This window comes from Protopterus annectens, chromosome 11.part0 (genome assembly GCF_019279795.1).
Source record: "Protopterus annectens isolate FY-2018-M chromosome 11.part0, PAN1.0, whole genome shotgun sequence".
In the NCBI taxonomy this organism is placed as follows: domain Eukaryota; kingdom Metazoa; phylum Chordata; order Ceratodontiformes; family Protopteridae; genus Protopterus; species Protopterus annectens.
Genome location: NC_056745.1, coordinates 265,613,743 through 265,641,049, shown reverse-complemented (window position 1 = coordinate 265,641,049; position 27,307 = coordinate 265,613,743). Strand labels below are relative to the sequence as shown.

The 27,307-nt window shown below is 39.8% G+C and overlaps 1 protein-coding gene across 6 annotated transcripts in view; it reads left to right on the top strand.

The window, feature by feature from the left end:
• FGFR1OP2 (FGFR1 oncogene partner 2) overlaps positions 1-27,307 on the top strand; it is a 196,595-nt gene that overhangs the window by 132,339 nt on the left and 36,949 nt on the right. For all 6 annotated transcript variants that reach the window (XM_044087734.1, XM_044087732.1, XM_044087730.1 and 3 more), the window contains 2 exons: positions 20,095-20,212; positions 23,323-23,465. In XM_044087734.1, the coding sequence (XP_043943669.1) occupies positions 20,095-20,212; positions 23,323-23,465 (261 nt within the window). The remainder of the gene's footprint in view (positions 1-20,094; positions 20,213-23,322; positions 23,466-27,307) is intronic.

Here is a 27,307-nt window from a genome sequence, read left to right as displayed (position 1 = left end):
CTGCAGCAATGTGAGATGAAGAACATAGTACAGTTTTGTACCTACCATAAATGTAGATGTTCGAAGATCCACATTGCTGCAGTCCAATTTACCCTCCCTCCTTCCCCTCTGTAGTTGGAGGCGGTTGTGTGGTTTGGGTTGTAAATATTGTGGATATTGTATATATTGTTCATATGATTAGTGCAAGGGTGGTTGGTTGTTTTTTTGCTGTCTTTTGGTTTTGACCTTTCTTTTTAGGGTCTTCTGACATCTGGGGCAAGAAAAGACTGAGGATATGACGTCGGTCATGCGCATTTGTACCCTGACGTTCTGATGTCAGTCTTAAGCGCCTTGACCGACGTCAGCCTAATACTTTGATATTCGGGCCGACCGAGGACAGCGGACTACCCAAGTGTAAGGACTGCAGCAATGTGGATCTTCGAACATCTACATTTATGGTAGGTACAAAACTGTACTTTATGTAGTCACCATAACATTCTGTGCTGTCAATTTTCATTCTTCCTCAACTGATGGGCTCGGACTCGATCCCTCGGATCCGACTCGGCCACTGCTAAAGCTCTTGGTAACCAAAAACTCTCAAGCTTCTCCCTTACGCATAATGCACCAACCCCAATTACCTCAGATCTTGTTTGCTGCCTTAGTAGAAAGTAAAAGATGGAAGTTATTATAGAGAAGATACATCTGGAGGTTATATAAACATAAGGAAATACAGCTCCGTTAAGTGCTCATTCTTCCAGAAGCTTTAAGGACGGGGGTTGGTGGGAGGGGAAGTTGGGGAAGAATTAAAATGGACAACACAGATAGAACATTACGATGAGTACACAACTTCTTTACCTGATTATGTAAACTTTCATTCTGTCCTCAGTTGATGGGACAAGAGTCCCCAGCTACTTAATTTCCAGGACAAACAAAAGGAAGAATATTCCTGCAGGGGAAGGGCATCTTTTGGTTTTATGTTGCTCAGGAATATTCTTCCTTTTGTTTGTCCTGGAAATTAAGTAGCTGGGGACTCTTGTCCCATCAACTGAGGACAGAATGAAAGTTTACATAATCAGGTAAAGAAGTTGTGTACTCATCGTAATGTTCTATCTGTGTTGTCCATTTTCATTCTTCCCCAACTTCCCCTCCCACCAACCCCCGTCCTTAAAGCTTCTGGAAGAATGAGCACTTAACGGAGCTGTATTTCCTTATGTTTATATAACCTCCAGATGTATCTTCTCCATAATAACTTCCATCTTTTACTTTCTACTAAGGCAGCAAACAAGATCTGAGGTAATTGGGGTTGGTGCATTATGCGTAAGGGAGAAGCTTGAGAGTTTTTGGTTACCAAGAGCTTTAGCAGTGGCCGAGTCGGATCCGAGGGATCGAGTCCGAGCCCATCAGTTGAGGAAGAATGAAAATTGACAGCACAGAATGTTATGGTGACTACATAACTTTCTTCCCACCATACTCCATTTCTAGACTACTAAGGTTAAGTAACGAATCACTTCTCTTCCTTGTCCAAAACAAGCAACTCATTTGTGGTTTCTCTTTACTCAAAGCAAGTCGAGAGACTGACAAGACACATACCTTCAGGTTGCTGCTAAAACAATATCTAAGCAACAATTGGCACTGCTACTGCTCAGCTCCTGGCTAAAATATGGATGTACTTTGAGATGATGAATTTTCATAATGCCGAAGACCAAAATATTGAGAACACAACATCAACTTCAATTTCCTGAAACTTTTAAAACATCAAGTCTCAAAATATCGAAAAACAAAATGCAAATCTAAACTTCCTACCCTCCACCACAAAAAAGATTGCAACAAATACAAACCACTGTCTACTTCTCCATGTTTTAAGCAGGGGGAAGCCCCCCTGCTCCTCCCACACCCCCTGCTAATTAAATGTATCAACTCCAAGATCACACGACAGTGACAACAATGGTAAATATACCATTCTACTCTGTACAGTTGCACGTCTAAACCTCAATTCATAAATTCCAATGCCCTGGATCAGCTAATCCGTAGTCCCACCAGGGGCTCCAATATCCTAGACCTGGTCATTACCAACATGGGAAATCGATGATCCACATCTGTGGTCACCCCCTAGTTGATCAGACCATAAGCTAATCACCCTTAACATCCACATCCCACCCCCACCCCCCAGTAAGGAAACCTCCATAAAAAAAATTTTTCAAAGCCAACTTCATGACACCCATGCAGACGGGAACTGAAAGTTCGACTGCTGAGACCTACACTAAGGCACTGTACAAGCACATCCACTCATGCATGAATCGTGCCATCCCAAATAGAACCAAAAGACAGCCATAAGGCATTCTATAACTATGTCAAGAATCTAAATGGTAATGCTCAGATCTGCTCTGAGCTACAACAGAATGGCATTAAATATACTGATCCCAAGGATATTGCCAATATCCTGGCAGATTGATTCAGTGCCAGCTTCACCCCCCCTCTCACCCCCTAAATGGCCCATCTCAGTACTGGACGATTGCCAAATTCCAGTAATAACAGCCACACAGGTAAAAAACGCACTCTCCAAAGCTAAGAATACAGCATCCATGTGACCAGATGACATCCCGGGCTGTGTACTACATGAACTACAAAGTAAACTGGCACTTCACCTAAGTGTCGTGTTTAATCATACCCTCACCTCAGGCTTCATGCCCACTGAGTGGCGCACAGCTACAGTTATCCCACTCCACAAGGGGGGATCCACCTTGGATCCTGGGAACTAACGCCCCCATCAGTATGACGAGCCTGATCTGCAAGGCCATGGAACGTGTTATTATGGAACTTATAAACAAAGACACTGGCAACCTTAAAACACTGGACCCCACCCAGTTTGGGTTTGTGAAGGGCCGATCTTGTCTCCTGAACCTGATTGGCTTCTTCACATCAGTCTCCAGAGCCGTGGACGAGGGTAAGGCAGTCCACACAGCCTATCTGGACCTCACCAAGGCCTTTGACACCATCCCCCACTCTGGAATTATAGATAAACGTACTAGGCTGGGCATTAAATCCCTACGTTACTCGATGGGTTGCCAACTGGCTTACTGACAGAACCCACACTGTAAAAGTAGCTGATCCAAATCCAGCTCCAGACAAGTGACAAGTGGAGTACCTCAGGGTCCAGTCCTGGGTCCTCTCTTGTTTGGTATCTACTTCTCTGAAGTACAGGCCAACACTAAGGGACTCTGGCTAACAAAGTTCGCAGATGACTGCAAACTGGGAGCCATTATTGAATCCCCAAATGATGTCGATACTCTGCAAAAGGGCCTTAAAGAAACAGATGCTTGGTGCCAGAGCCATGGGCTCAAGCTCAATGCCAAGAAATGTATAGTTATCCCCTTTGGGAAAAAACATGTACCTGTAAATTACCCCATAGGTGGCAGTACACTAAACACCGAAAGTGTGATAAGAGACTTGGGGACACAGGTGGACAGTGGTCTCACCTTCAATAACTACATCGCCACAACAGTCAGGAAATTCTTCTATGTGGCAGACCTCATCACTAAGGGCTTTTCATCCAGAAAAAAGGAGGTCATTGTCCCACTGTACTCATCCCTCATTAGACCCATTATAGAATACAACGCCCCATTTGGTATGTACCTCTCAAGACATCTGCAACAACTGGGCTGACCGCCTTAAAAAAACTCCAGCTATACTCTGTCACATATCGTCTACTCCAAGGCGATCTCTGCTTAACATATAAGGCCATGTCAAACCCAGAGCTGTTGGACAAGCTACAATTAAAGAAATCCCAATCCCTCAGAGCCACGCGCTCCAGGGATCTAAACCTTGTCATCACAATAAACAAAACCTGCTGGAGGGATAGGTTCCTGACCCAGAAACTCCCCAGACTCTGGAATAGACTGCCCATACATGTCAAGCAGAGCACCTCTTTGGCCCTCTTCAAAAGGAACCTTGATGATTGGATGGGAGAAAGGAAATTCACCCCAGGGATCATGTCAGTCGCCCCGCTAGACAGGGGTCCAGGGAAGTAAATAGTGTGGGAATAAATAGCCAGGGAATTGTTATGGCTAGGTTTGTATAGGCCCTAGGGCCGATAGCCTAGTACCAACCTATGAACAGACTCTCTCCTTTGTAAATGCAGCCATAGTACTTCAACAATTGCCATTTACTAAACAAACCATAAATGCTGCAAACAACTTTCTGTGACCAACAGTTGCTTACTTTTTTAAGCATTTAAGCATTTGCCATACTATACAGCTCTCCAACACTTCCTGGACCTTGCAGTGTAACATCAGCCTTTTTTATTACAGTGTACACCGTCTTAAAAGCCATAGCATCATTTTCAAAGCTTTACAGCAGGGTTTAAATAGCAGTTTCGCTATTTCAACATTCGTGATTTTAAACTTTCAGCGTAATGCAATCTTGACATTCTGGTGTTGATTTGTCTTTGGCATTATGGGAATTTATTTATTATTTTTTCTGCCACTCTTGCTACCTTTTCTCAAAATACTTTTTTTCACTCTTTCACCCCTCCCCCTTTCTCCACTGGGCCAGAATGATACTCGCTTAACCACAAGGAGTAACTTAAGTTATATCAATGACAGGCTGTAAGTAACAAGCTCAATTTTGTCTCTCTAATTAGATCAAGCACTGTCTCAATCCCCCCCAATCACAGTTTTTCACTGAAAGAGTTAAGAGTTTCCAGTATTTAGTGTTTGTGTACCTTATGGTACACCATACTGTTTTTACATTTGTACAGCATCCGTGGTTTTAAATGGAGATCGCAGTATAGTGACTATCAAGAAATATACCCATCTGAAGTTGTTAATCTTCTTCCATTCCTCACTGATGGGTACGGTTCCGAACCCTGGGAACCAAGTCGGTCAAATACCAAGCTAGCGTACACCAAACTCTTGAGCCATGCTACTACCCACAATGCCCTTCATCCCATACATCAGATCTTGTTTGCCGCGCAGCCATATAGCAGCATTTTAATTGTGAGGTGGAGTTCAGGGAAGAGTTAAGACAGGCACTGGGTGGCAGTGAAGAGTTACCAAATAGCTGGGTAACTACAGAAGAGCTACTAAGAGAAACTGCTAGAAAGGTGCTTGGTATGACATCTGGACAGAGGAAGGACGACAAGGAGACATGGTGGTAGAATGAGGAAGTACAGGAGAGTATACAGAGAAAGAGGTTGGCAGAGAAGAAGTGGGATTTGCAGAGAAATGAAAGTAGACAGGAGTATAAGGAGCTGAAGTGCATGGCAAAGAGAGAGGTGGTGAAGGCTAAGGATAAGGCATATGAAGAGTTGTATGAAAGGGTGGACACTAAGGAGGGAGAAAAGGACTTGAACCGATTGGCTAGACAGAGGGACCGAGCTAGGAAAGATGTGCAGTAGGTAAAGGTGATTAAAGGATAATGAGGGAAATATTCTCACAAGTGAGGAGAGTGTGTTGAGCAGATGGAACGAGTACTTTGAGGCTTTGATGAATGAAGAGAATGAGAGGGAGAGAAGGTTGGATGATGTGGGGATAGTGAATCATGACGTGCAATGGATTAGCAAGGAGGAAGTAAGGATAGCTATGAAGAGGATGAAGAATAGAAAGGCTGTTGGTCCAGATGACATACCTGTGGAAGCATGGAGGTGTTTAGATGAAATGGCAGTGTTTCTAACCAGATTGTTTAATGAAATCTTGGATAGTGAGAGGATACCTGAGGAATGGAGAAAGTGTTTTGGTACCGATTTTTAAGAATTGGGTGATGTGCAGAGCTGTAGTAACTACAGAGAGATTAAATTGATCAGTCACAGCATGAAGTTATGGGAAAGAGGACTGGAAGCTAGGTTAAGAAGGGACGTGATGATTAGTGATCAGCAGTATGGTTTTATGCCGGGAAAGAGCACTACAGATGCAGTGTTTGCTCTGAGAGTGTTGATGGGGAAGTACAGAGAAGGTCAGAAGGAGTTGCATTGTGTTGTTGTAGACTTAGAGAAAACATATGACAGAGTGCCTAGAGAGGAATTGTGGTATTGTATGAGGAAGTCAGGAGTGTCAGAGAAAGTATGTAAGAGTGGTACAGGATATGTACGAGGGTAGTGTGACAGCAGTGAGGTCTGCGGTGGGAGTGACGGATGCTTTTAAGGTGGAGGTGGGATTACATCAAGGATCAGCTCTGAGCCCTTTCTTATTTGCAATGGTGATGGATAGGTTGACAGACTAGGTCACACAGGAGTCTCCGTGGACTATGATTTTTGCAGATGACATTGTGATCTGTAGTGAGAGTAGGGAACAGGTGTAGGAGACCCTGGAGAGATGGAGATATGCTCTAGAGAGAAGAGGAATGAAGGTCAGCAAGACTAAGACAGAATATGTGTGTGAATGAGAGGGAGGATAGAGGAATGGTGAGGACGCAAGGAGTAGAGGTGATGAAGGTGGATGAGTTTAAATACTTGGGATCAATAGTTCAGAGTAATGGTGAGTGTGGAAGAGAGGTGATGGAGAGTACAGGCAGGATGGAGTGGGTGGAGAAGAGTGTCAGGAGTGATTTGTGATGGACGAGTACCAGTAAGAGTGAAAGGGAAGGTCTACAAGAGGGTAGTGAGACCAGCTATGGTATATGGGTTGGAGACAGTGGCATTGACAAAAAGGCAGGAGTTAGAGCTGGATGTGGCAGAGTTAAAGATGTTAAGATTTGTACTGAGTGTGTGACGAGGGTGGACAGGATTAGGAATAAGTATATTAGAGGGTCAGCCCAGGTTGGAAGGTTTGGAGACAAAGCCAGAGAGGCAAGATTACGTTGGTTTGGATATGTGCTGAGGAGGGATGCTGAGTATATTGGGAAAAAGATGCTAAGGATGAAGCTACCAGGTAGCACTGGCATTAATGACTGTCTAGCCTACCAATATACCAAAACAGTTGTTCAAATAATAAGTGTCCAGGCTGTTCTTAAAAATATCTAAGCTAGCACTTCCGTTAATGTAATTTGGTTGTCTATTTCATGCATCAGCTGCTCTCTCTGATAACCAATTAGTACACTTCTCATTCCTGTAGGATTTTCTATACAAGTCGTCTTGTGATTCTTTGATACTTTTTGATAACCCCAAACATTCCCAGAGGTAATCCTCTGCCCTTGTACTTGAATAGTCTCCTTGTAAATGTTTATATGAGACACTGTACAAGTTCAGATATTTTAGTCTTTCGTAATCATTTAAATTTTCACATCCATGGGTGCCTTTGGTATATTTCCACTGTACTCTGTTCATTCTTGTTTTCTTACAAGGTTTCCTTATTATTCCTTACTCAAGTTTGTGTCCAGTATAAGTAACAAACAATGACTTCATTTTTTTGGGATTTCCTTGACTTTATAAGTCTTTTTATACAACCTATAGTTCTGTAACTGTTATTAGTCAACAGGTTGATATCATTAGAAAAAACTCAAAGCGGAGTCTACCCATATACCAAGGGTCTTAAATTAATCTACAGTTTCAGTCACTGTGCTGTATTAAATATGCACCTTTTAATTTGTCGCCAAATCTCCCATGCTTGCTTTTGTCGCCAAATCTCCCATGCTTGCTTTTTGATATATTTATCAGCATATTATTCTCCTGTGGCCAAATGCTCAATTTAGTCAAGTTCTTTTGCAGACATGCCATACTTGTAACATGTGTGATCAGTTTACCCAGTTTAAAGTCATCTGCATACAGACTGGTGAACCAGATGAAAAAGATAAAGATACAATCTAAACAAGTATGAGCCTAGGACAGAGCCCTGTGGGACACCATGACTCAAACCAATAATTTCACCTGTCCTGTTGCTGTACGATACTTGCCATGTCCTGTTTGAAAGCCATGCAGCTATACATCTACCTAGTTCTAATTTGTTGTGTTTTGTGTATGACCCTATCAAATGCTGAAGTAAAATCTATATAAATTACTTCACAGCTCCATTTTTCATTCGTAGCTGTTATGTTATCATTGAACATCATATTACAGGTGGTAATAGATCTATTTTTCAACATATGCATGCTTATATATGGTTTCAAGTCTGAACCTTTCCAATTCTGAGAATAACTGATATTATCTTCTCCGTTATGTTTCCACAACAAGAAAGTAGACTTAAGTTTGGGTTTGTCCTACTTCCCTTTCTCTTATAGGTTTAAAAAGTGCACGTCTCCAATCCAGAGGAATATCCCCATATTTATACGACTTGATAAATAATAGCTGTGATGGTACTGCAAGTTCTTACTGAAGTGTTCAAAGTTTATTATTACTAATTCATCTCCTTCTTGTGCTTTGTTTGGATCCAGTTTACATAGTTAACTGGCTGTCACTAGTACAACTTATCACTCCCTTTGTGGAGACCGTTTTGCATCAGACTTTGTAAATATATCTATAATCTGTTTCTGAGAATAAATTTGAGAATCTACACAGTTTGTTTATAAATTAGTATACCTTTACTCCTTTTTTTCATAATCTTACGTATCTATTAAATGGTTTCCTATTATACTCAATGTCTTCATATACATTTTCTTCAAATTTTTCGTGATTGTCACACAGTGCTTAATTTCTGTCCAGCTTATTTCAGTTTTCAAAGTTGTAGTTTGACATCTTTTCCATTTCTTATTTTTTTTTGTCTCTCACCTTAATCAAGTATCTTGTTTTTATAGAAAAATCTCCTCCTGACCTTGACTGCATAGATCCCGATCTTAAACTTTTTTTTTGCATTCCAATCATTTCTGTTTCAAAACTTTTCACATTCCTTATGCAGTTTTTTCACAGAACACATTACTCCAGTAAGTTTTACATAGTGACTTGTTTTACTTCTGTATAATCAGCTATTACTTTTCCGTATATTAGATTTCAGTTTGGCAGAATTATCTAGAAACAAGTTGACCCCATGTTCACCGCACATCAAAAGTGGTAAAACTTGACATGAAGTAACAGTAATGTCTTTAGGAACTCGGTGTCTAGTATTTTCCATTCCATGGTAGTTTTTTTTTTACAATCTGAAACTGTTTTTCCTGAATATACATTGTGAATAATTTCCATACTAATGCTGTTGAATCAATATTATTCCTGTCTGTCTCTGGTAAATTTAAGTCCCCAGCTACTATTATTTTTCCCTGTCATTTTACATGAAAGATGTATCCTCCACATCATCATCGTTTGACGGTGGTGGTCTGTACACTCTAATTGTTATATGGTCCAGGGTTGTCCTTATTGTCACAGTTTCACAATCTATAGTATTGGTATTATCATTGAACATGTATTAATCACAGATGTCATAACTATCCTTAATTTGTATGGTAACACCTCCTTCTGATTCTTTTAGAATGTCTGCTGTAGTAAAAAAAAATATACCCAGACAAATTTTCCAGTCATTGTTCTTTAACCATGTTTCACAAACATAATCAGTCTTCTGGGAACATAGCAAATTTCTCCATAATACTCAAAGCAGCAGCAACAAAGTTCTCCAAAAAATATACCACAAAAAAAAGCAGTCAGAGGATGGAACAAAGAAGCAGTTTTAATCCATCAATTCTGGTCCTGGTACCTCTGCAGTTCGCCTTCAATGGAACACATTCAAGCACTTACAAATTCTCTTTTTATATATTTATCAATAAAACAATTAATCAATCAATTACTCAGTTCAAACATTTTTAACCCTGTCAAAGCTGTAACAAAATCCAGCATATATAAACAGTGAATATTACCATTTTTTTATCACAATAAATATTGTATTATTTTTAAGCTAATTCATGTCCTTAAGTTGCAAATATTAATACTACATAACAAATAATATACACACCAATATGCACAGTTAGAAAAGAAATAAAGTATTACAAAATTCAAATTTATTACACTAGTAAATTTCATCCACTTTCTAAATTAATTCCAGCAGGAAATAATGTGTGATACCCTATAATCATCCTTTGTTCAAGATTATTCAGAGCAGTTTTAAAATTTCCTATGCACGAATGGGGTCTGGCAAGTACGCTAAATCTAAATCCTTCATTATTACCATTATGTGTGTTGCAAAAATGAGTGGCTACTGGGCTCTCCATGTTACTTCTCCTAATGTCACCCAAATGCCCCAAAATCCGAAGCTTAACCTTCCTAGTAGTCTGACCAATATACCACATAGGAGGGGTACAGTCACATCCGAGAATGTACACTACACCGGAACACATACAATCAAATCTCTCAAATGCCAAATATCTCCTTCCATTTATGTTAACCCCATGCATATTTTTAATTTTATCACAAACTGAGCATCGGCCACAGCTGTGCATCCCAACATTACTATCAACCGAGGGTTCCAATTTCCTATTTAGTATTTCCTTTAAGTTGGGATATCTCTTATAAGAGAAAGTAATGTCTTTAGGAAAAAGACTGCCAACTATTGGATCTTCACATACAACATGCCACAACCCTCTTATGATTTTTTCCATGATATCTGAAAAAATAGAATATCGCGACACAAAAAATATCTTATCTAATTCAACTTTAGTGTCACAATGGTGGCTAGTCCCATATCTATTCCTCCTCGGTGTCACACTTCTACATAATTTCTCTTTAATATCTAAGAGTTTGTTACGATCATATCCTCGAGATAGCAATCTATCCAAAACACCATCACAAACCCTATCCCAAAGCCTTTTATCTGAAGTATTTCTCAAATTCCTTCTAAATTCCCCTTCAGGTAAAGCCTTTATTAGATGTGAAGGATGCATGCTGCTGGCATGCAAAAAGTTAACTGATGTGGGTTTCCTGAAAGGTTTGTATTGCACCAACCCATCATTTCCCACATAAAATTCTACATCCAGGAAAGAGATATTGGATACTGACCTATGTGCTACAAATTCCAACCCATGATAGTTTTTGTTCAAATCATCAATAAACTGACTAAACAGAGACATATCACCCCTACAAACAAAAATTAAATTGTCTATATAACGTTTAAAAAATACAACATTGTTAACAAAAAAAAAAAAGCATTTTGAAACATAAATTCTTTCTCAAATTCTCCCATATAAATTACCGCATAGGTGGGTGCAAATGCTGCACCCATAGCGGTTCCTTTTGTTTGCAAAAAGAAATCTTTTTTCCACACAAAATAATTGTGCATCAAACTAAATTCTAATAGGCTTAACAAAAACATTGTCCGTGGCCCTTCACCCATCATCTTATGCATTGCCTCTAAACCCCATCTTTTATTAATGTTAGTGTAAAGTGAAGCAACATCAACTGTTACCCAATAATAATCCTTCTCCCATTTTAGCCCCTTCAAAGCTAAACATACATCTTGAGTATTCCTCACATGGGAGCAAACTTTTGGAAGAAATTTCTTGAAATGAAAATCCAAAAAATAATTAACCCTCTCGATATAAGAACCAATGCCAGAAATGATGGGCCTTCATGGTGGGTTAACAACATCTTTGTGAATCTTTGGAATGATATAAATATACGGGTGACGAGGTTCCTTTACCAAAAGTTTCCTCACATCCTTTCCAGTGAGGAAACCTAATCTTTCCCCTCTCTTAATAGTTCAGTGAGTTCATCAAAATATGATGGCAAAGGGTTAGAATTCAATTTCACATAGGTATCTTCCAATAACAAGCCATTAACAATGCCTTCATACTTTTCGGTGTTCATCAATACCCAATTGCCCCCCTTATCGGCCGGTTTAACAGTGACTCTATCCAAATTTGTCCTAAATGAATAAGCTTGAACAAAGGATGATTATAGGGTATCACACATTATTTCCTGCTGGAATGAATTTAGAAAGTGGATGAAATTTACTAGTGTAATAAATTTGAATTTTGTAATACTTTATTTCTTTTCTAACTGTGCATATTGGTGTGTATATTATTTGTTATGTAGTATTAATATTTGCAACTTATAAGGACATGAATTAGCTTAAAAATAATACAATATTTATTGTGATAAAAAATGGTAATATTCACTGTTTATATATGCTGGATTTTTGTTACAGCTTTGACAGGGTTAAAAATGTTTGAACTGAGTAATTGATTGATTAATTGTTGTACTGATAAATATATAAAAAGAGAATTTGTAAGTGCTTGAATGTGTTCCATTGAAGGTGAACTGCCGAGATACCAGGACCAGAATTGATGGATTAAAACTGCTTCTTTGTTCCACCCTCTGACTGCTTTTTTTTTGTGGTATATTTTTTGGAGAACATAGCAAATTTTCCAATAAAAAAAGTTATCAATGCCCCTAGTATTAAGAAGCATCAGAGATTCATCAGAGTTGCTATCTGTGGACTAAAATTTTTGACCTGGTAAAAATCCAGTGTTGTGATTGTCAAATATTGCAAAATATCTGCTGCAAAAACTCTTCCCTGGTCTTGACAAGTGCACACTATACTGTCTGATCATGTGTACTAAGATTGGGCTTGGATGCTCTACACATTTCCGTCTTTTAAAAAGAGACATTTTTTTCATGTAGGTATTTTACCTAAAAAAATATATATTTTTATTCACAGTGCCATGACTCTTTCTGTATGGGATATGTGAAAAATACGTTCTAACACCTGTACGAGCTATGCCAAGAGGGCTGCAAGTTCTCTACTAACAGTCATAGAGCCCTTGTGGATGAGATTGTACCAACATTTATAAAAACAGCTCTGTACTTGCTTTACATTAAGGCATTCTAAGGCCTGCCACACATCCTCTATTTCTGTTCCTGGCAAGCATAACAGTATTCGATGTTCATTATCTTTCTGCAAATGTATGTGTCGGTTATTGTATTAGTTGAATCTTCAATCCCTATGATTGTGTGCTTATATTAATTTGCAACTCTGCTGCATCATATTTTTAGGTCTTACCTTATGAAATCTTAATTTTGAGAGATTACTGCTTGTTTGAACAGAGTCTGTAAACTGTGTTTATCATGTGTTATGTAATGTTTCTTCTGTCTGTACCTTGGAGATTTTCTCCCCAGGCCTTCGCTGAAAATGGACATGTATCCAGTCTGACTATCCCGGTCAACAAATGTAAAATAAAAATAAATAAATAAAACAAGAATATAATTTCTGACCAGATCTGAAGAAACTTCAACTGCTAATTCAGTAATATCTGCTCTGTTTACATCAAAAATAAATATACTTCAAGGCAAACAGGACAATGCACTTCCGCTGCTCCATGTTCAAATCACCATAGGTAAAATCCAATACCACATCCTTGCAAGCTATATGCCCCCCTCTATGACCCAGGAAACTCATACCATGTATTTAAACGTATTCGAAACACTAACCATCCAACCTAATACCATAGACATGGGTGTCTTTAATTACCCCACTATTAACTGGGAATCTTATACGACATCAAATGCACATGCACAGAGATTCCTGGATTTTGTCAACACAAACTCCCTGGACCAGATAGTCAGTACACCAACCAGGGATGCAACCATACTGGATCTGGTCCTCACTAATATGGGAGAGTGCTGCACACCCCCTACTGTAATGCCTTCTTTGGTAAGGTCAGACCACAAAATGGTCTCCTTTGAGGTAAAAAATAAAACTTGAACCCCCAGCTAAGCCGGGAATACTCGGGAACTATTCTAAGGATAACCTCCTGCTATTAAGTGAGAACCTGGCAAAATTTCAAGCCTCTATTATCCCTGAGAAAACTTCTGCCTGTGCAGAGCTGCTCACAGAAACTTTGTACAAGCTTGTTAATAGCTGTTTAGAGGCAGCTGTGTACCCACCAGGAAGAAGTACAGAACTAACTCAAAAAACAAGCCAGCCTGGTGGAATCATAAAATCAGTTGGATGTATAACAGGAGGAAGAAAATCATGGCAAAAATTAGGAGGTGCAGCACCCAGCAGGATAAAAGCACTATAATTAAACTAAACAAACAACTCCAAGGACAAATAGTCTACCAAAGCCAGATTTGAGGTAAGTTTGGCCTCCCAGGCCAAGGACAACCACAAAGCATTCTTTAGCTATGTCCATAACCTCAAAGGTAATACACAGTTGTGTGCAGGGGTAATTGTAAATGGAGCCACGTATACTTAGCCAAAAGATATAAACCTCCTGGCTGATAAATTCAGCTCCAGCTTTACTCCTCTCTCCTCCTCAGCCTTCCCTCAGGAAATGTCAAGTATAACTCCCCCCTACTATCACTAGGGAACAGGTCCTTAATGCTCTTTCTCTAAGACCAAGAACGTTGCATCAATGGGCCTAGACAATATTCCAGGATGCCTTCTAAATAGCATGAAACAAGACTTGCCAGGGCCTCTGGAATTACTATTTTACTGTAGCCTCCAAACAGGCTTCGTGCCTCATAAGTGGAGAAAGGCAACAGTCATCCCTCTGCACAAAGGTGGGCCATCTCCAGACCCTGAAAACTACAGACCCATACGTCTCACTAGTCTTGTATGTAAAGCCATGGAAAGAATTATGATGGAGATGATCAGTAGAGATGTAGTAAACCTCCAGACACTGGACCCAACCCAGTTTGGTTTCGTAAAGAGCAGATCATGCTTACTCAACCTGATGGACTTCTGTGAGAAAGTCACCAAACCAATGGATGAAGGCAAAATTGCTCACACTGCCTACCTTGACTTAGACAAGGCATTTGACACGATACCCCACTCAGGCATTGTTGACAAACGCAAGAAGTTTGGTACAAACCCGTATGTCACCTAGTGGATAGCCAACTGGCTCACAGACAGGACCCATGAAGTTAGAATTGGGAAGTCCACCTCTACAAAGAGGTCATTCACAAGTGGAGTCCCTCAGGGATCAGTCCTTGGACCGCTCCTTTTTGGCATTTACTTCAAAGCCAGTGTCAATGTGGTCTCTGGCTAACTAAATTTGCAGAGGATTGCAAATTAGGAGCCGTCATTGAATCTCACACTGACACAAATGTTCTCCAGGAGGGGCTGACACAGAAAAACAACTGGTGTCAGAGCCATGGACTAAAACTAAACGCCAGGAAATGCATAATCGTATCCTTTAGGAAGTCATCCATCACTGCTAACTATCATATTGACAACACACCCCTTAGAGTTGACCCAGTAGTTGTGGACTTAAGGACACACAGATAGTAATCTAGCCTTTGATCATCACGTGTCTACAGTGGTGAGGAAATCATTCTGTGTTGCGCAACTTATAAACAAAGGTATGACATCCAAGTCCAAGGGAGTCATTGTTCCACTGCAGTCTGCATTCATCAGACCTATCACTGAGTACAGTGCCCCCTTTGGTATGTACCTAACCAGGAATATCCAACAACTGCAACATCCACAGAGGTTCCTCACTAAGAGTACAGGGCATAAGTAATGTGTCCTATGCAGACCGCCTCAAGGCACTATCCCTGTGCTCTGTCTCTTACAGGCTTTTGAGGGGAGGTCTATGCCTGGCATACAGGGCATTGTAAGAACCCACTCTGGACCTCCTGCATATCCACAAAACAAACAGTACCAGAATTACCTGTTCTAAAGATTTAAACCTTGCCTGTGATGTAAGTAGGACCTCCTGGAGAGATAGGTATGTATCCCAGAGATAACCCTGTCTATGGAACAGGCTCCCCATCCATGTGAAGCAGAGTTCCTCCCTAATCCAATTCAAGTGCAACTTGGACAATTGGATAGGAAACGGGAAATTCAGCCCAGGTTTGGCACCTGCGTCTCTGATGCAAACTTGAGGTAACCTGTAAATGGTCATCTCAAAGACCCATGCTTACACTTACCAAGTGTATCAGAGCTCATCAGAAATTTGGGATGCATGGCTAGGCTTAAAAAGGCCCTTGTGGTCGTTAGGTTCATAGGTGTTTACTACGCTATCAGTTGGTAAAAAGCAATGATCATCATTACTATTTAGTCTTATTAATCCCACTGTTTTCATTGCTTGTTACATTTACAGATGCACAATTCTCATCCAGCTGGCTTTGTACATTCGCAGCTTGAACCATGTCAGTGTGTCTGCCTCTTTCTCCTCTTTTTTTCTTACAGTAATGTTTTTCAATCCTTCAATGTTCAAATTTGATTTCTTTTTTTCCCTGCCCATTGCCTCTTTTTTGTCTACTTTCTGTTTTGGAAAAAACTATGCCTATTTCTGTAGACTGAAAGTCTTTTGATAGAAAAATGTTATCATTCCATGTAGTCAGTATGTTACATAACTTTTTATTATGTATTATGTGCTTTCTTTTTCTATATTATCTGAATACTCAGATTGCTTGTATCCATAATTCCAAAGTTGTCAGTGGCATTGGCTTGTTTCATAGGGGTAGAGTGATCTTTACAGACGATAGATCTGCATAAGATTAAAATGCATAACATTGAAAATGCAAAACTGCGAACTGTCACAAACCCAAAACATGCAACATTGAAACACACCCGTTCAGTCCGTCACAGTTTCACATCTGTAAGTAAACTCAACACAAATAGAAAACTGTCCCTTCAAACTACACTGCGATGTACATGAACGTCTGCACCGTACATGAACCATGTCTCTACTGACAAACCTTTCAGTAAAAGTGCTATTCTACTTACCTTCACAACCTTATTTTACGTTTTTGCCCCCTGCACCTCTCTCCCTGCAAATTATGTATACCAACTCTGAGATCGCACTGCAGTGGGGAAAAGGGTGATTTTCCAGATCCTCACTGTACAACAATCTCCATTTATAAAGCTACAAGGTTAAAAAAAATCTGCAATATCCACAGATTTTTCGATGTACATTTTGGGTTTGTGACCATTTGCTGTTTTGCCTTTTCGATTTTCTCGTCTTGATTATTATACATTTCGATCTTATATAAATTCAGTGTACTGAAGTAGATCCCAATAGACACATCCTTTCCTAAATGTGTTCTGTTTACTCTTTGCCTACCATTATTTATCTTATCAGTCCAGTCATTAATATATGTAACATATGACACCATTCCCCACTCAAGTATTATAGACAAGCTCACCAGCCTGAACATAAACCCCTACGTCACGAGATGGGTTGCCAACTGGCTCACGGACAGAACCCACATGGTAAGAGTTGCGAGAGCTAGGTCTGACTCTAAACCGGTTACAAGTGGTGTTGCCCAGGGCTCAGTCCTAGGACCCCTCCTGTTCGACCTATACTTCTCAGTGGTACAGGCAAGCACAGGAGGACTATGGCTGACCAAGTTCGCAGACGACAACTAGGGGCTATAATTGACTCTCCAGTTTACACAGACATCCTCCAGAAGGGTCTCACTGAGACAGATACCTGGTGTCAAAACCATGGCCTCAAGCTAAATGCCAAAAAGTGCATAGCCATCCCCTTTGGAAAAAAACAAAGTACCCACAAACTACCACATAGGTGGTAGCACCCTAAATACGGAAGATGTAATAAGGGATCTGGGGACCCAAGTAGATGGTAACCTCTCCTTTAATAATCACATTGCCAAAGTGGTTAGAAAATCCTGTGTGGCCCACCTGAGCATAAAAGGGTTTGCATCCAGATCGAAAGAGGTCATTGGGCCCCTCTGTTCATCACTCATCAGACCCATCATAGAGTACAATGCCCCATTTGGGATGTACCTTACAAGACACCTGCAACAACTGGAAAGACCACAGAGGTACCTCACCAAGAGGATCACTGGCCTCAAGCAGATGCCCTATGCAGCTCGACTGAAGGAACTCCAGCTGTACTCGGTTGCATACCACCTACTCAGGGGTGATCTCTGCCTGACATACAAGGCCATGTTCAACCCAGAATTGATGGACATGCTCCACCTAAAGAAAACCATATCCCCTCGAGCCACATGCTCCAGGGATCTAAACCTCAGCACAACAATAAATAGGACATGTTGGAGGGATAGATTCCTGTCCCAGAGACTTCCCATGCTCTGGAAGAAGATTCCAATCTACATTAGGCAGAGCTCCTCGCTAACCCTCTTCGAGAAACCTTGGCGAGTGGATGGGAAACAAAGTTTACCCCATGGATCACTCCAATGGCTCTGCTGGACAGAGGCACAGGGAACTAATCTAAGGGGGCGGCGAAAGGCAACACATTCTGGCTAGGCTTATAAATGCCTTTGGGCAGATAGGTTCATAGGTAGGTACTAGGCTAACAACAGTTCTACAAGTCATGCCAATCGCACTACTGCAGTCATCATCAGTAAGTCGAGATTTACTACTAATAATGGTAAGCAAGTCAACTAATGTTTGACATAAGGAACACAGATCATTAGTATTACCAGGTGTTACCTTTAAATATACATAGTATCTATTACACTGTACAAGATATTTGTGCTTTAGCAAATCATTAATGGCATGCTTATTTAAGGAATCCATATTCAACTGCAATTGAATAAACAAAATTCTAAAAGAAAAGCCTAATCAAAGTCTTTTACCACATAATTCAAAGAGAACTTAAATCAACTTCTAAGAGAAAAATCACACAATGTTTGTCTTTCGGCCTTTCCCGGTTAGTAGTCGCCACAGCGGAACTCCGGTCTGCTAATGATTGGCAGTAGATTTTTCACAAACGCTGAGGTGCCAGCTCAGTGTTCAACCTTCATCGAAGACACGCCCATTTACGCATGTCTTTCGAATGCCCACCCAACCACGGGGAGGACATGCAGATGCCACACAGAAGGCACTCCCCGCACTCTAGCTGAGAATCGAACGGGAGAACCACTTGCTGTGACGCAACAACGCTACCACTGCACCACCGCGGATAGAAAAATCACACAATATGCACCTAAATAATAAATTAAGTGCAGTAAAGTTGCTCTCACTGTCCAAGTTACGAAAGTCACGCACAAGCTAGAATTCCTTTACATCATTCCCTATTGCTTGCAGTCGCACCTCTTTTTAACAGTAAAGATAAATCACAAACCAAGATAGAATTGTTTAGATAAGCTCTGGATTGTCCTCTCTGCAGTCTGTAAGAATTTATTGCTAACAAGGCCCCTTGAGATGGCTAGAGTTTGCCGGTCTAAAACCTATCCCTTTCTAATAACTAACAGTGAAAATTCTGCAAGCTATCCCTTTTTCCTACAAACAGTGAAAAACTGTGTGCAAAAAATCAAATATAAATTCAAATAAAAATTTCTCTTACAAGTTACTACACTGTCGATCACAAACCAATGCAGGATTGTTTAGATGAGCTCTAGTCATAACCTTTGCTATGACCATCCTAAAGGAGAGGTTTGTGGAGGTCTCAGCTGGGCCTTTTGATTCATAGCTTGATAGTTTACCTTTAAATAATGAGTTACTATGAGGACAGGAAAAAAGAATGAATATGGTAATACATTTGTGCAAAGTGCTCAGCATAGCCATAGGTTTCTGAATCCTTCAAATAACTTCACAGTATAAGCTTTCCCCTTTGTATTGCCAAGACTTCAGTAACTTTATATATTCCTGTTTAGTCTATGTTCATTGTTGCAATCTGACCATGGGACATTTGTTGAAGTACATTAGCAGACTGAAGCTTCTTGTATCACTAGGCTTTAGACTGAATGGAAGCTAATGTCTTACCTTGTTGATTTGTCCTACATCACAGGGTGATAGAATATAGTGCATTGGTAATGGCTGTATTCTTGTGGAGTATTTTTCCTGAGAGAAATGAGAAAAGGCCTAGCAGGAACTCATTCTAGGTATGTGTTTCCTGAGAGACGTATCTTCCCCTTTGTATAACTTTTGGCTGAAGTTAGACATTTTGTTACACATTCAAAAACTGGACTGTGTGTAGGTAGTCCATATCTAAGGTTTGCATGCTTTAAAATCGGAGAGTTTCTGCACTGTGAATTGGTTACTTCGCCAGAACATCCTTATCAACCCTGCCTAGCAGTGAGCCAGAACCTCCAAAGGCTTGAGAAAAAAGCCTCTTAAAGAGATTACACCCGTAAGTAATGATTTACTCTGAGAGCTTGAAAAAGAATGCTGGGTATCCATCTCGTCTCTGTTTTCTTAAACTAGTTTGTAAAACTAAACAAAATAAGAATTTATAACTGGCTACTTAGTGATTTATCCATTATACCCAGATTATGTGCCAGTCTCTTTACTTTGCATGTCTCGGATTGCACATAACTGTTTGTTTTAGTAATGATAGTTGTCTCACATTGTGTAGACAAGTTTTACTTAAGACATATGCCCTCATTGTTGCTAGTACCAAGAGGAAATCCAGGAACTGAATGAAGTGGCACGACATCGACCACGATCCACCCTGGTGATGGGAATCCAGCAAGAAAACAGGCAAATAAGAGAACTGCAACAGGAAAATAAAGGTAAGGCAAGACATGTTACACTGACAATGGCTATTAACTACTGGACTTATTAAAGCTATGATTCTTCAACCAGTAGCCAAACTAACTATTCATCTTTGATTAAATTCCCAAAGAAGCTTAGAGCATAGAACTTGTATCCATTTTCAGTTTTTCTACCAGATAATGACATTTGCCGTATTTACACAGTTGCTCATAACTGCCATTATCAGCTTGTCAAGACTGTATATTTGTGTCAGTAGTGCCATCAGAAAGTACTCTTCAAGGAAGAAGGATGAAATAATGCCATGTCGATATAACAGTAAAACAACATTGGAGGGGGCCTCAGATGTTACTCCTTGTACAGAAAAACTTTCTATGCAGACCCAAAAAGGTGTAGATTAGAATTATTTTACAAGTACTTTCTGATTGTCATCCTCTTAAATCTGCATCTGCACTGTAGCACTAAGATATTGGGTGTGTGCCAGAAGGAATTTTTTTTATATATTCAGTAAGAATGTGATGTTATTGCATGTAAGTGAACTGGAAATAACTAAGCAATATGTGATTGTGATCCTCACGTAGTTTCTGATCTGTGTGACTGTTGCGTTCTGCACCCTTTTACTTAATGTGTCTCAACACATTTGACATCCATTATTCATATCTTCGTTCATCATGTTGACTGTGCCAATGTTTGTTTGGTATGCACTGTTTTCAGTTTTTTTTTTCTCCTGTAAAGTGCAAGTCCTGTTTATGTTTAGGAGGAATACTTTGTAGTCAGTAAATAGTATTGGGGCTTATTTGCCTGTGAAGTGTTATAAGTAGCAGCCATTTATCTTCAGCTTTACTGTTCCTGCTTGAACAAATGTAGGTCTTAGATGATGTGGACTTGGAGGCTTCCTTTATGTATGTATCCATTTGATGTTTGATCCCTTGGTTATATTTCCTTTATGCATACTTTGTTGTTCAGTATTGGCTTTTTTTGTCAGTAATTATAGAAATTGTGCCCCCTGGTTTTGGGATACAGCCCTGATGGGTATAACACAGATTACCTGGAAACAGCTTTGGCAGTGGAAGAGCCAGACAGCAAAGGATGGGAGCGAGCGTCATACACTGACTCACCCAACAATGGGTGGAGAGAAGTGTTTGGTTTTTTTGGTCAAGTGCCGCCATGCAAACTGAGACTTGCACTTTCTCAGTTGCTGTAGAGCTAAGGGCCTGGGCTTGGCAATCCAAAGCCAGTGATGGTAGCGGTGTGTGTGTATATGTGTCTGTATGTATGTATATGTATATGTATATGTGTATATATATATATATATATATATATGTATATATATATATATATATATATATATATATATATATATATATAATGTGTGCGTGTGTGTGTCTGCCAGTCTATAAAGAGCATACACAAACATGGGGAGAGCATAGGATTCCCTTACAGTGACACAGATCCCATGTCACCCACCAGGGGGTAGGGTTAAACTCTGTTAAGGAGAAAACAGTCATGACTGCAGCCATATATGATTGACTTTGACCTACAGGGTAAAGGCGGATTGATTCATAGCAAATCCTGATGATCAGTAGATAGTAGAAAAAATAAGTCTAGAAGTGGATTGTAATTATCTTGTGTAATTTGGGTTTTCAGATATTTTTATGAAATCAGAAAGTAACATCCTTGTGAAAGGGTCTTTGCACCTAAAGACTTTCAGCATGTTTATTTTGTGTATCAAGCAAGGTTGATTGTACATACTTAGAAAGTTGTAGTAAAGCTTATTTAAGTTCAAAAATGTTACATGCTTTTCTTTTACATAAGAAAGTAAATGTTTGCTAGAAATTCATTTGGGGTTTCGCATGAGTGGAATTCACAGAGACACAATGGCCACAAAGTGATGAGAAGGTAGAGCAAGACCAAAAGACATGTTCAAAATACATGGTACTGTCTACAGTGGCTTATCTATGAAGGCTGTCACAGTAGTGGATAAGCATCCTCTCAGACATGTGGAAAAGCCATAGCCATATACAGTGGTCCCTCTGAAGAAAATTGCCAAAACTACACCTCCCTTGATGGTCTTGATGACAGTAGATAACTGACTGTGACTCCTGATGGGACTGGGGAGGACAGCCTGGAAAAGGAACGTTTTTCTCACCACTGCAGTCCCATGAATAGGAAACCTAAATACAGATGGGTGTTTCACCTTTCTCATTAGAACCATTCAGGGGACTGAAAGGTAGTCTGATGGCAATGTGTGGTTCAGACAGTTATACACTGTGCACATTAGAGAAAAAGAGGCTATCTTTCATTTCACTCATCAGTGAGGGGGTAGAGAATCCTTTCTAAAACTATTCTAGAAAGGTGACAAGGTCTTGCTTTGAGTAAAAAAACTGCAAAGGTTTTTTAAAGAACTGTCTGACATTTTAGTCAGGGTAACAACTTACATGTGGTTATGTATTCATCTAGAGAATGTAATGGTGTTTGTTTTGACATTGTAGTAGAACATGTGCAGGTAGTGAACATATCGGAGGTGAGCTAGATTAAGTAAGAGGTTTAGATATTAATGTTAGGAAAAGGAAGGATGAGCGGTAGGATTTCTGACCTATATGAAGTAGCCTCAAAGAACTTCAGTGCAGTAATCCAAACCTTTATTCATTGAGCACTTCTTTGGAGATTGTCCTAGTTAGTAAAGAGTTGGGTCAGGATTTGACTGCAGGCAACATTGATGAATTAAGAGTCACAATTGTAAAGGTATGCAATATGCCCCCCCCCCCCCCACACACACACACACACACACAGAGTAGGTCGTGATACTGCACTAAAGACATGAATTTCACTTCTTTGTGGGCAGAAAGTCAGTTTTAGAAAAAGTGTCCTTTAGCAGTGTATGAGGCAGCTTGGGAGTATGCATTTTGGGTGGCAGGAACTGAGTTGGTTTAGAGAGGAAAGAAAAAGCTTAAATGGAGTTGCATGTTTAATGGGATCAACAGAATTTTCACATGAAGTAGCCAGAAAGTGTTTATGAACAAAGTAAGAAGGTATATTGGTTGTGAATTTGCAGAATTGCTGCTACCTTTTTTAAAATTTAATGCAATACACTAAAGAACTTACTTATTTAAAAACTGTATTTTTTCAGAGTTGCGAACTTCATTAGAGGAACATCAGTCTGCTTTGGAACTTATAATGAGTAAATTCAGAGAACAGATGTTCAGATTGCTAATAGTTAGCAAAAAGGAAGATCCTGCTGTGGTTGCAAAATTAAAAGAACAACATTCCAAGGTAATGTGATAATCTCATTGTGTACGTTAATTGATTTTAAGAAAAATTAGGCAAATGTAGAATTTAGAGCATGATATTTCCAGTTTTGTTATTCATCAGTCTTTACATCAAGAGATTTTCATTATTAAATTCACAGAAGACAGATTTGTAAGCAGTAAGTGCACAGTGATGGAAAGGAAGAAGTTGATGCATCCTCACAGGATGTACAGTGATAAAAAAAGAAAACGCGTAATCACCGGGTTGAAATTGTATTTTACTTGCCTCCAAGCTTGTCTGCACTAATATACTCTTTACAGTTTTTGTAGTTTCTCTGAGCTGTGGCTGGAATTGGCCAAATAGGTCCAAGTCCACTACCCTGGTAATCGGTCATTAAGTAAGACTTTCTTGCATGATGTAATCTCTGACTCTGAGGCAAAGTATGTTTTCCATGAGAGGCTTTCAGTCCTGAAAACTGAAAGTGTACAGTGATAGATCAATATGGTAATCTTGTGCAACCAATGTCAGTACATTCACAGGCATGAGACGAGGATCATTTGTCAGCGGGAGAAGGGACAGTTTCCAGACATGAGAAACAAGGTGGGAAAATCCAAATATTATGATTTGCTGATTACACTTGTCTTTCCTTGTTTTACTGTTAAATATCATTTATACAATTGTGCTTTCCAAAGGTAGAAAAATACAGTTGTGCTTTCCAAAGGTAGAAAAAAAGTCTACAAGGATGATGTGTATTACAAAGAAAGAAATGGAGGGCATCAGTTGTAAACTTCGCAAATCTAACAAATTTGGAAAAGCAAGTTCAAGTTGTTGACTCTGCAGATGGTCTTTCTTCTCCTTTTGACAAGATGCATTTTGAGTGACTGGTCAAGTGTGTTGCATACCCTCACAGTCCAGTTTAGGCATCCCTTAGATTTCCAAGTTTCAACTTGGAAAACACCCATTTCTGTTTACTGCTGTGCCTTTTAGTCTTTCTTAGGGCTCAGAGTTTTCTTCACTTTTATAAAGCCACAATATTTCTTCTCATGCTAGTAAAAGTAATCCATATTTACCTTTACTTGAATGTTTGCCTAAGATGAGCAAGCTATGTGGAGGCCTTGTGCCGTGCACTTCGACAGATTAAACTATGTTTTCAGCACTTTGACATAGGCAGGCATAGCTTCTGTAAAGCCCCTACCCCTTCTGTTATCACCTTACTGGCTCCCACTTCCAAACAGGCTGTGTTGTTAGAGACCTGGGTTCCTCTGTAAACAATAAGCACTGTTTTGAAAATGATGTCTTGGCTGTGGTTAGGAAATCCTGTCTTGAACAGCTTTATCTATCAGGGAAATTCATTTATGTTTAAGGGTGTCCTTGTCCTTCACTACTCTTCCCTTATTAAACCAATCATTGGTTGTAGTGCCCCATTTTAGAATGTAACCTAAGTCTCTGGTTTAAGGCACTGATGCCAGTTTTGACAGGTTAAAATGTCCTTTTCCTTTACTGTGTCTCATTCGGGTCTTGAGCGGTAATGTTTTGCTTAACATTTCACTAATGTTGAAGACCTGTGCTTCCTTTGGTTTATTCACCTTCGTAACAGACATCTGATCTGAACACCTAAACTTCTGTTGTAAGCTCAACAAAATCTGCTAGTGTAATGGATTTCTTACTAAACTTCTTCCCCATCTTTAAAATGGACTCCATCTGCACATCAAGCAAAGTACCTCTTGGACTACTTTCAATGTTAACCTTGATAGGATGAGTAACCACAAACTCTTGTCTGATACTAGCACAAATGGTCCCGTGTCCAGTGGAAACTAGTCACTAGTCTGTGTCCATACAAGGTTATTATTCCGGAACATCTTCGTCTCTTCAGACATAAGCTTAGCATTAACTCATGAACCTGTACAGAAATCGCATCTAGTGCCTTTCTAAACAGATTTGTAGAAGTTATATTAAGCACAAGCTTGTATTAATAGCTATGGCCCACAATACAGGGTTTAAATGGTGATTAACTGTTTCAGTGAAAGAAAGAGGAAGCTTATTCAACAGCCAAAATGTTCCTCTTGATAGTGATACCCTTTCTCCATAATCCTAATGTTTCCTCTTGCAGGGTTCATGTGTGTAATGTTATTTTGTGTGCGAGAAACTTAGGAACCAGAGTGAACATCCAGTAGAGCTTGGTCTTCCTCTTCTGCCATCACTAACAAAGAAGCTACAGTAGGGAACTTGGCAGGTCTTCTATACCTCTTTCGTCTTATAAACAAGAAATTAGCTACATATTATTTGAATTACACTTGGGAAGCCTGCTATCAATAGCTGCAAGTACAGAAAACTAAGTCTACATATCCGAAGAGGAAATGTTTGTGTGTGTGTAAGACATGTTAGCTATCCTTTTGGCCCTGAAATCATTTGTTGGTTCTTCATCCTGGAACTCTGTAGTTTTTGACAGAATTTACTGTAATGATGTGGTATATAAACAAGGGAGCACACACTTTATACTAGTTGTGTAGGCTGGTAGTGATCATCTAGGATCAGTAGTCAAGTCAGACTTAATCTTGCAGTCTATATCCCAAGTCAGCTGCTTAGAATAGAAAATTAAAGCTCCTACTTTTACCCATATGACCTGGAATTATCTGGTGACCCCAGGCTCCGGAGAAGCTGAAAAGGAAGAAGAGATTTGAGCTGCAGGTGGAAACTGAGGTGGTCCAGCATGCAGTGCAGTGGGTTAGGGATGTTCAGTTGACACTGCTATACCATGCATTTGATGCCTTTCATTGGATATGTTTGGGTGCAGGTGCATTCATCTGGGAAGGAATTACAAGCCCTCTTGCAAACGCACATCAGCCACCAAAGATAAGGTTAAGGCACTACAACAATAACTCAATCTTCCATGGCTACCTGGATGGCAGCCCCTGTAATCGTATCTTGCCACCCAAAACCGTTGCTGAAGCAAGCTATTATAACTAGGAACAAAATGAGCTCAAGATCAGTAGTAGGTGCAGATGATTGGCTGTCAGAGGGAGAAAAGCACAAGGAAAATATCCATTCTCCAAGTCAAAAGAACACAGTGCCAGGCACTTCAAGTGGAAAGAAGTATTTCTCTGTCTTTCTCACAAGTAGGTACTGCACAGAAAGGTGTTCCTGTATACAGTAAAACGGTGTGTTGTCAAGGGATGATAGCATAGATTGTCTTGTTTTGCTGCGTCACAGATTCCAGTGTTTTGCTGTAGATTGCCTCATATTCTAGCAGTGCTGGTGAACTCCTTAGTAGCATGGAATCGGGGTGATCTTTGTGCATTCCTTCCAAACTCTCCACAGCAAGTGCTTCTAAGGATAAAAAGATAAATGCCAAATCTATTTCTAGTTGCTTCCTTCGGAGCAAGAAAACCATGATTACTCATTAAACAATGATATCTGTAGCAAAACACTTAACACTGATTTCTAACAACAAGCTTGTAGGGAATGTGCTTCAGCCTACTGTCAGTCTTAACAGCTTGGAGGGTCTCCAGTTAATCCCAAACATTTATTACTACGGCAGGTGTTGCCTTATTTTTTTTTCCAGCGTTAGAAGGCTTAAGTTTGTTTGAATGTGATACGTGTCAAGCTTTAGAGCTGTAGATCAACCATCGTTTTCATTTATAATTCTGTGCACACTTTTAGATATGCTACCTTGTTTTGAATTCCTGCAGTAGTCATGATTATAATGAACATGGTGCATCGGTGTGAATATACTCAAGTAATAGTGAATGGCCTTCCTTAGATCACTGTTGCAGTATTCCAGTATTATTGGGTTATCTCGCCAAGGTAACCTGACATCCATCTAGGGTACCAAAGCCAAAAAAAACCTCTATATGGCCATAAGTCTG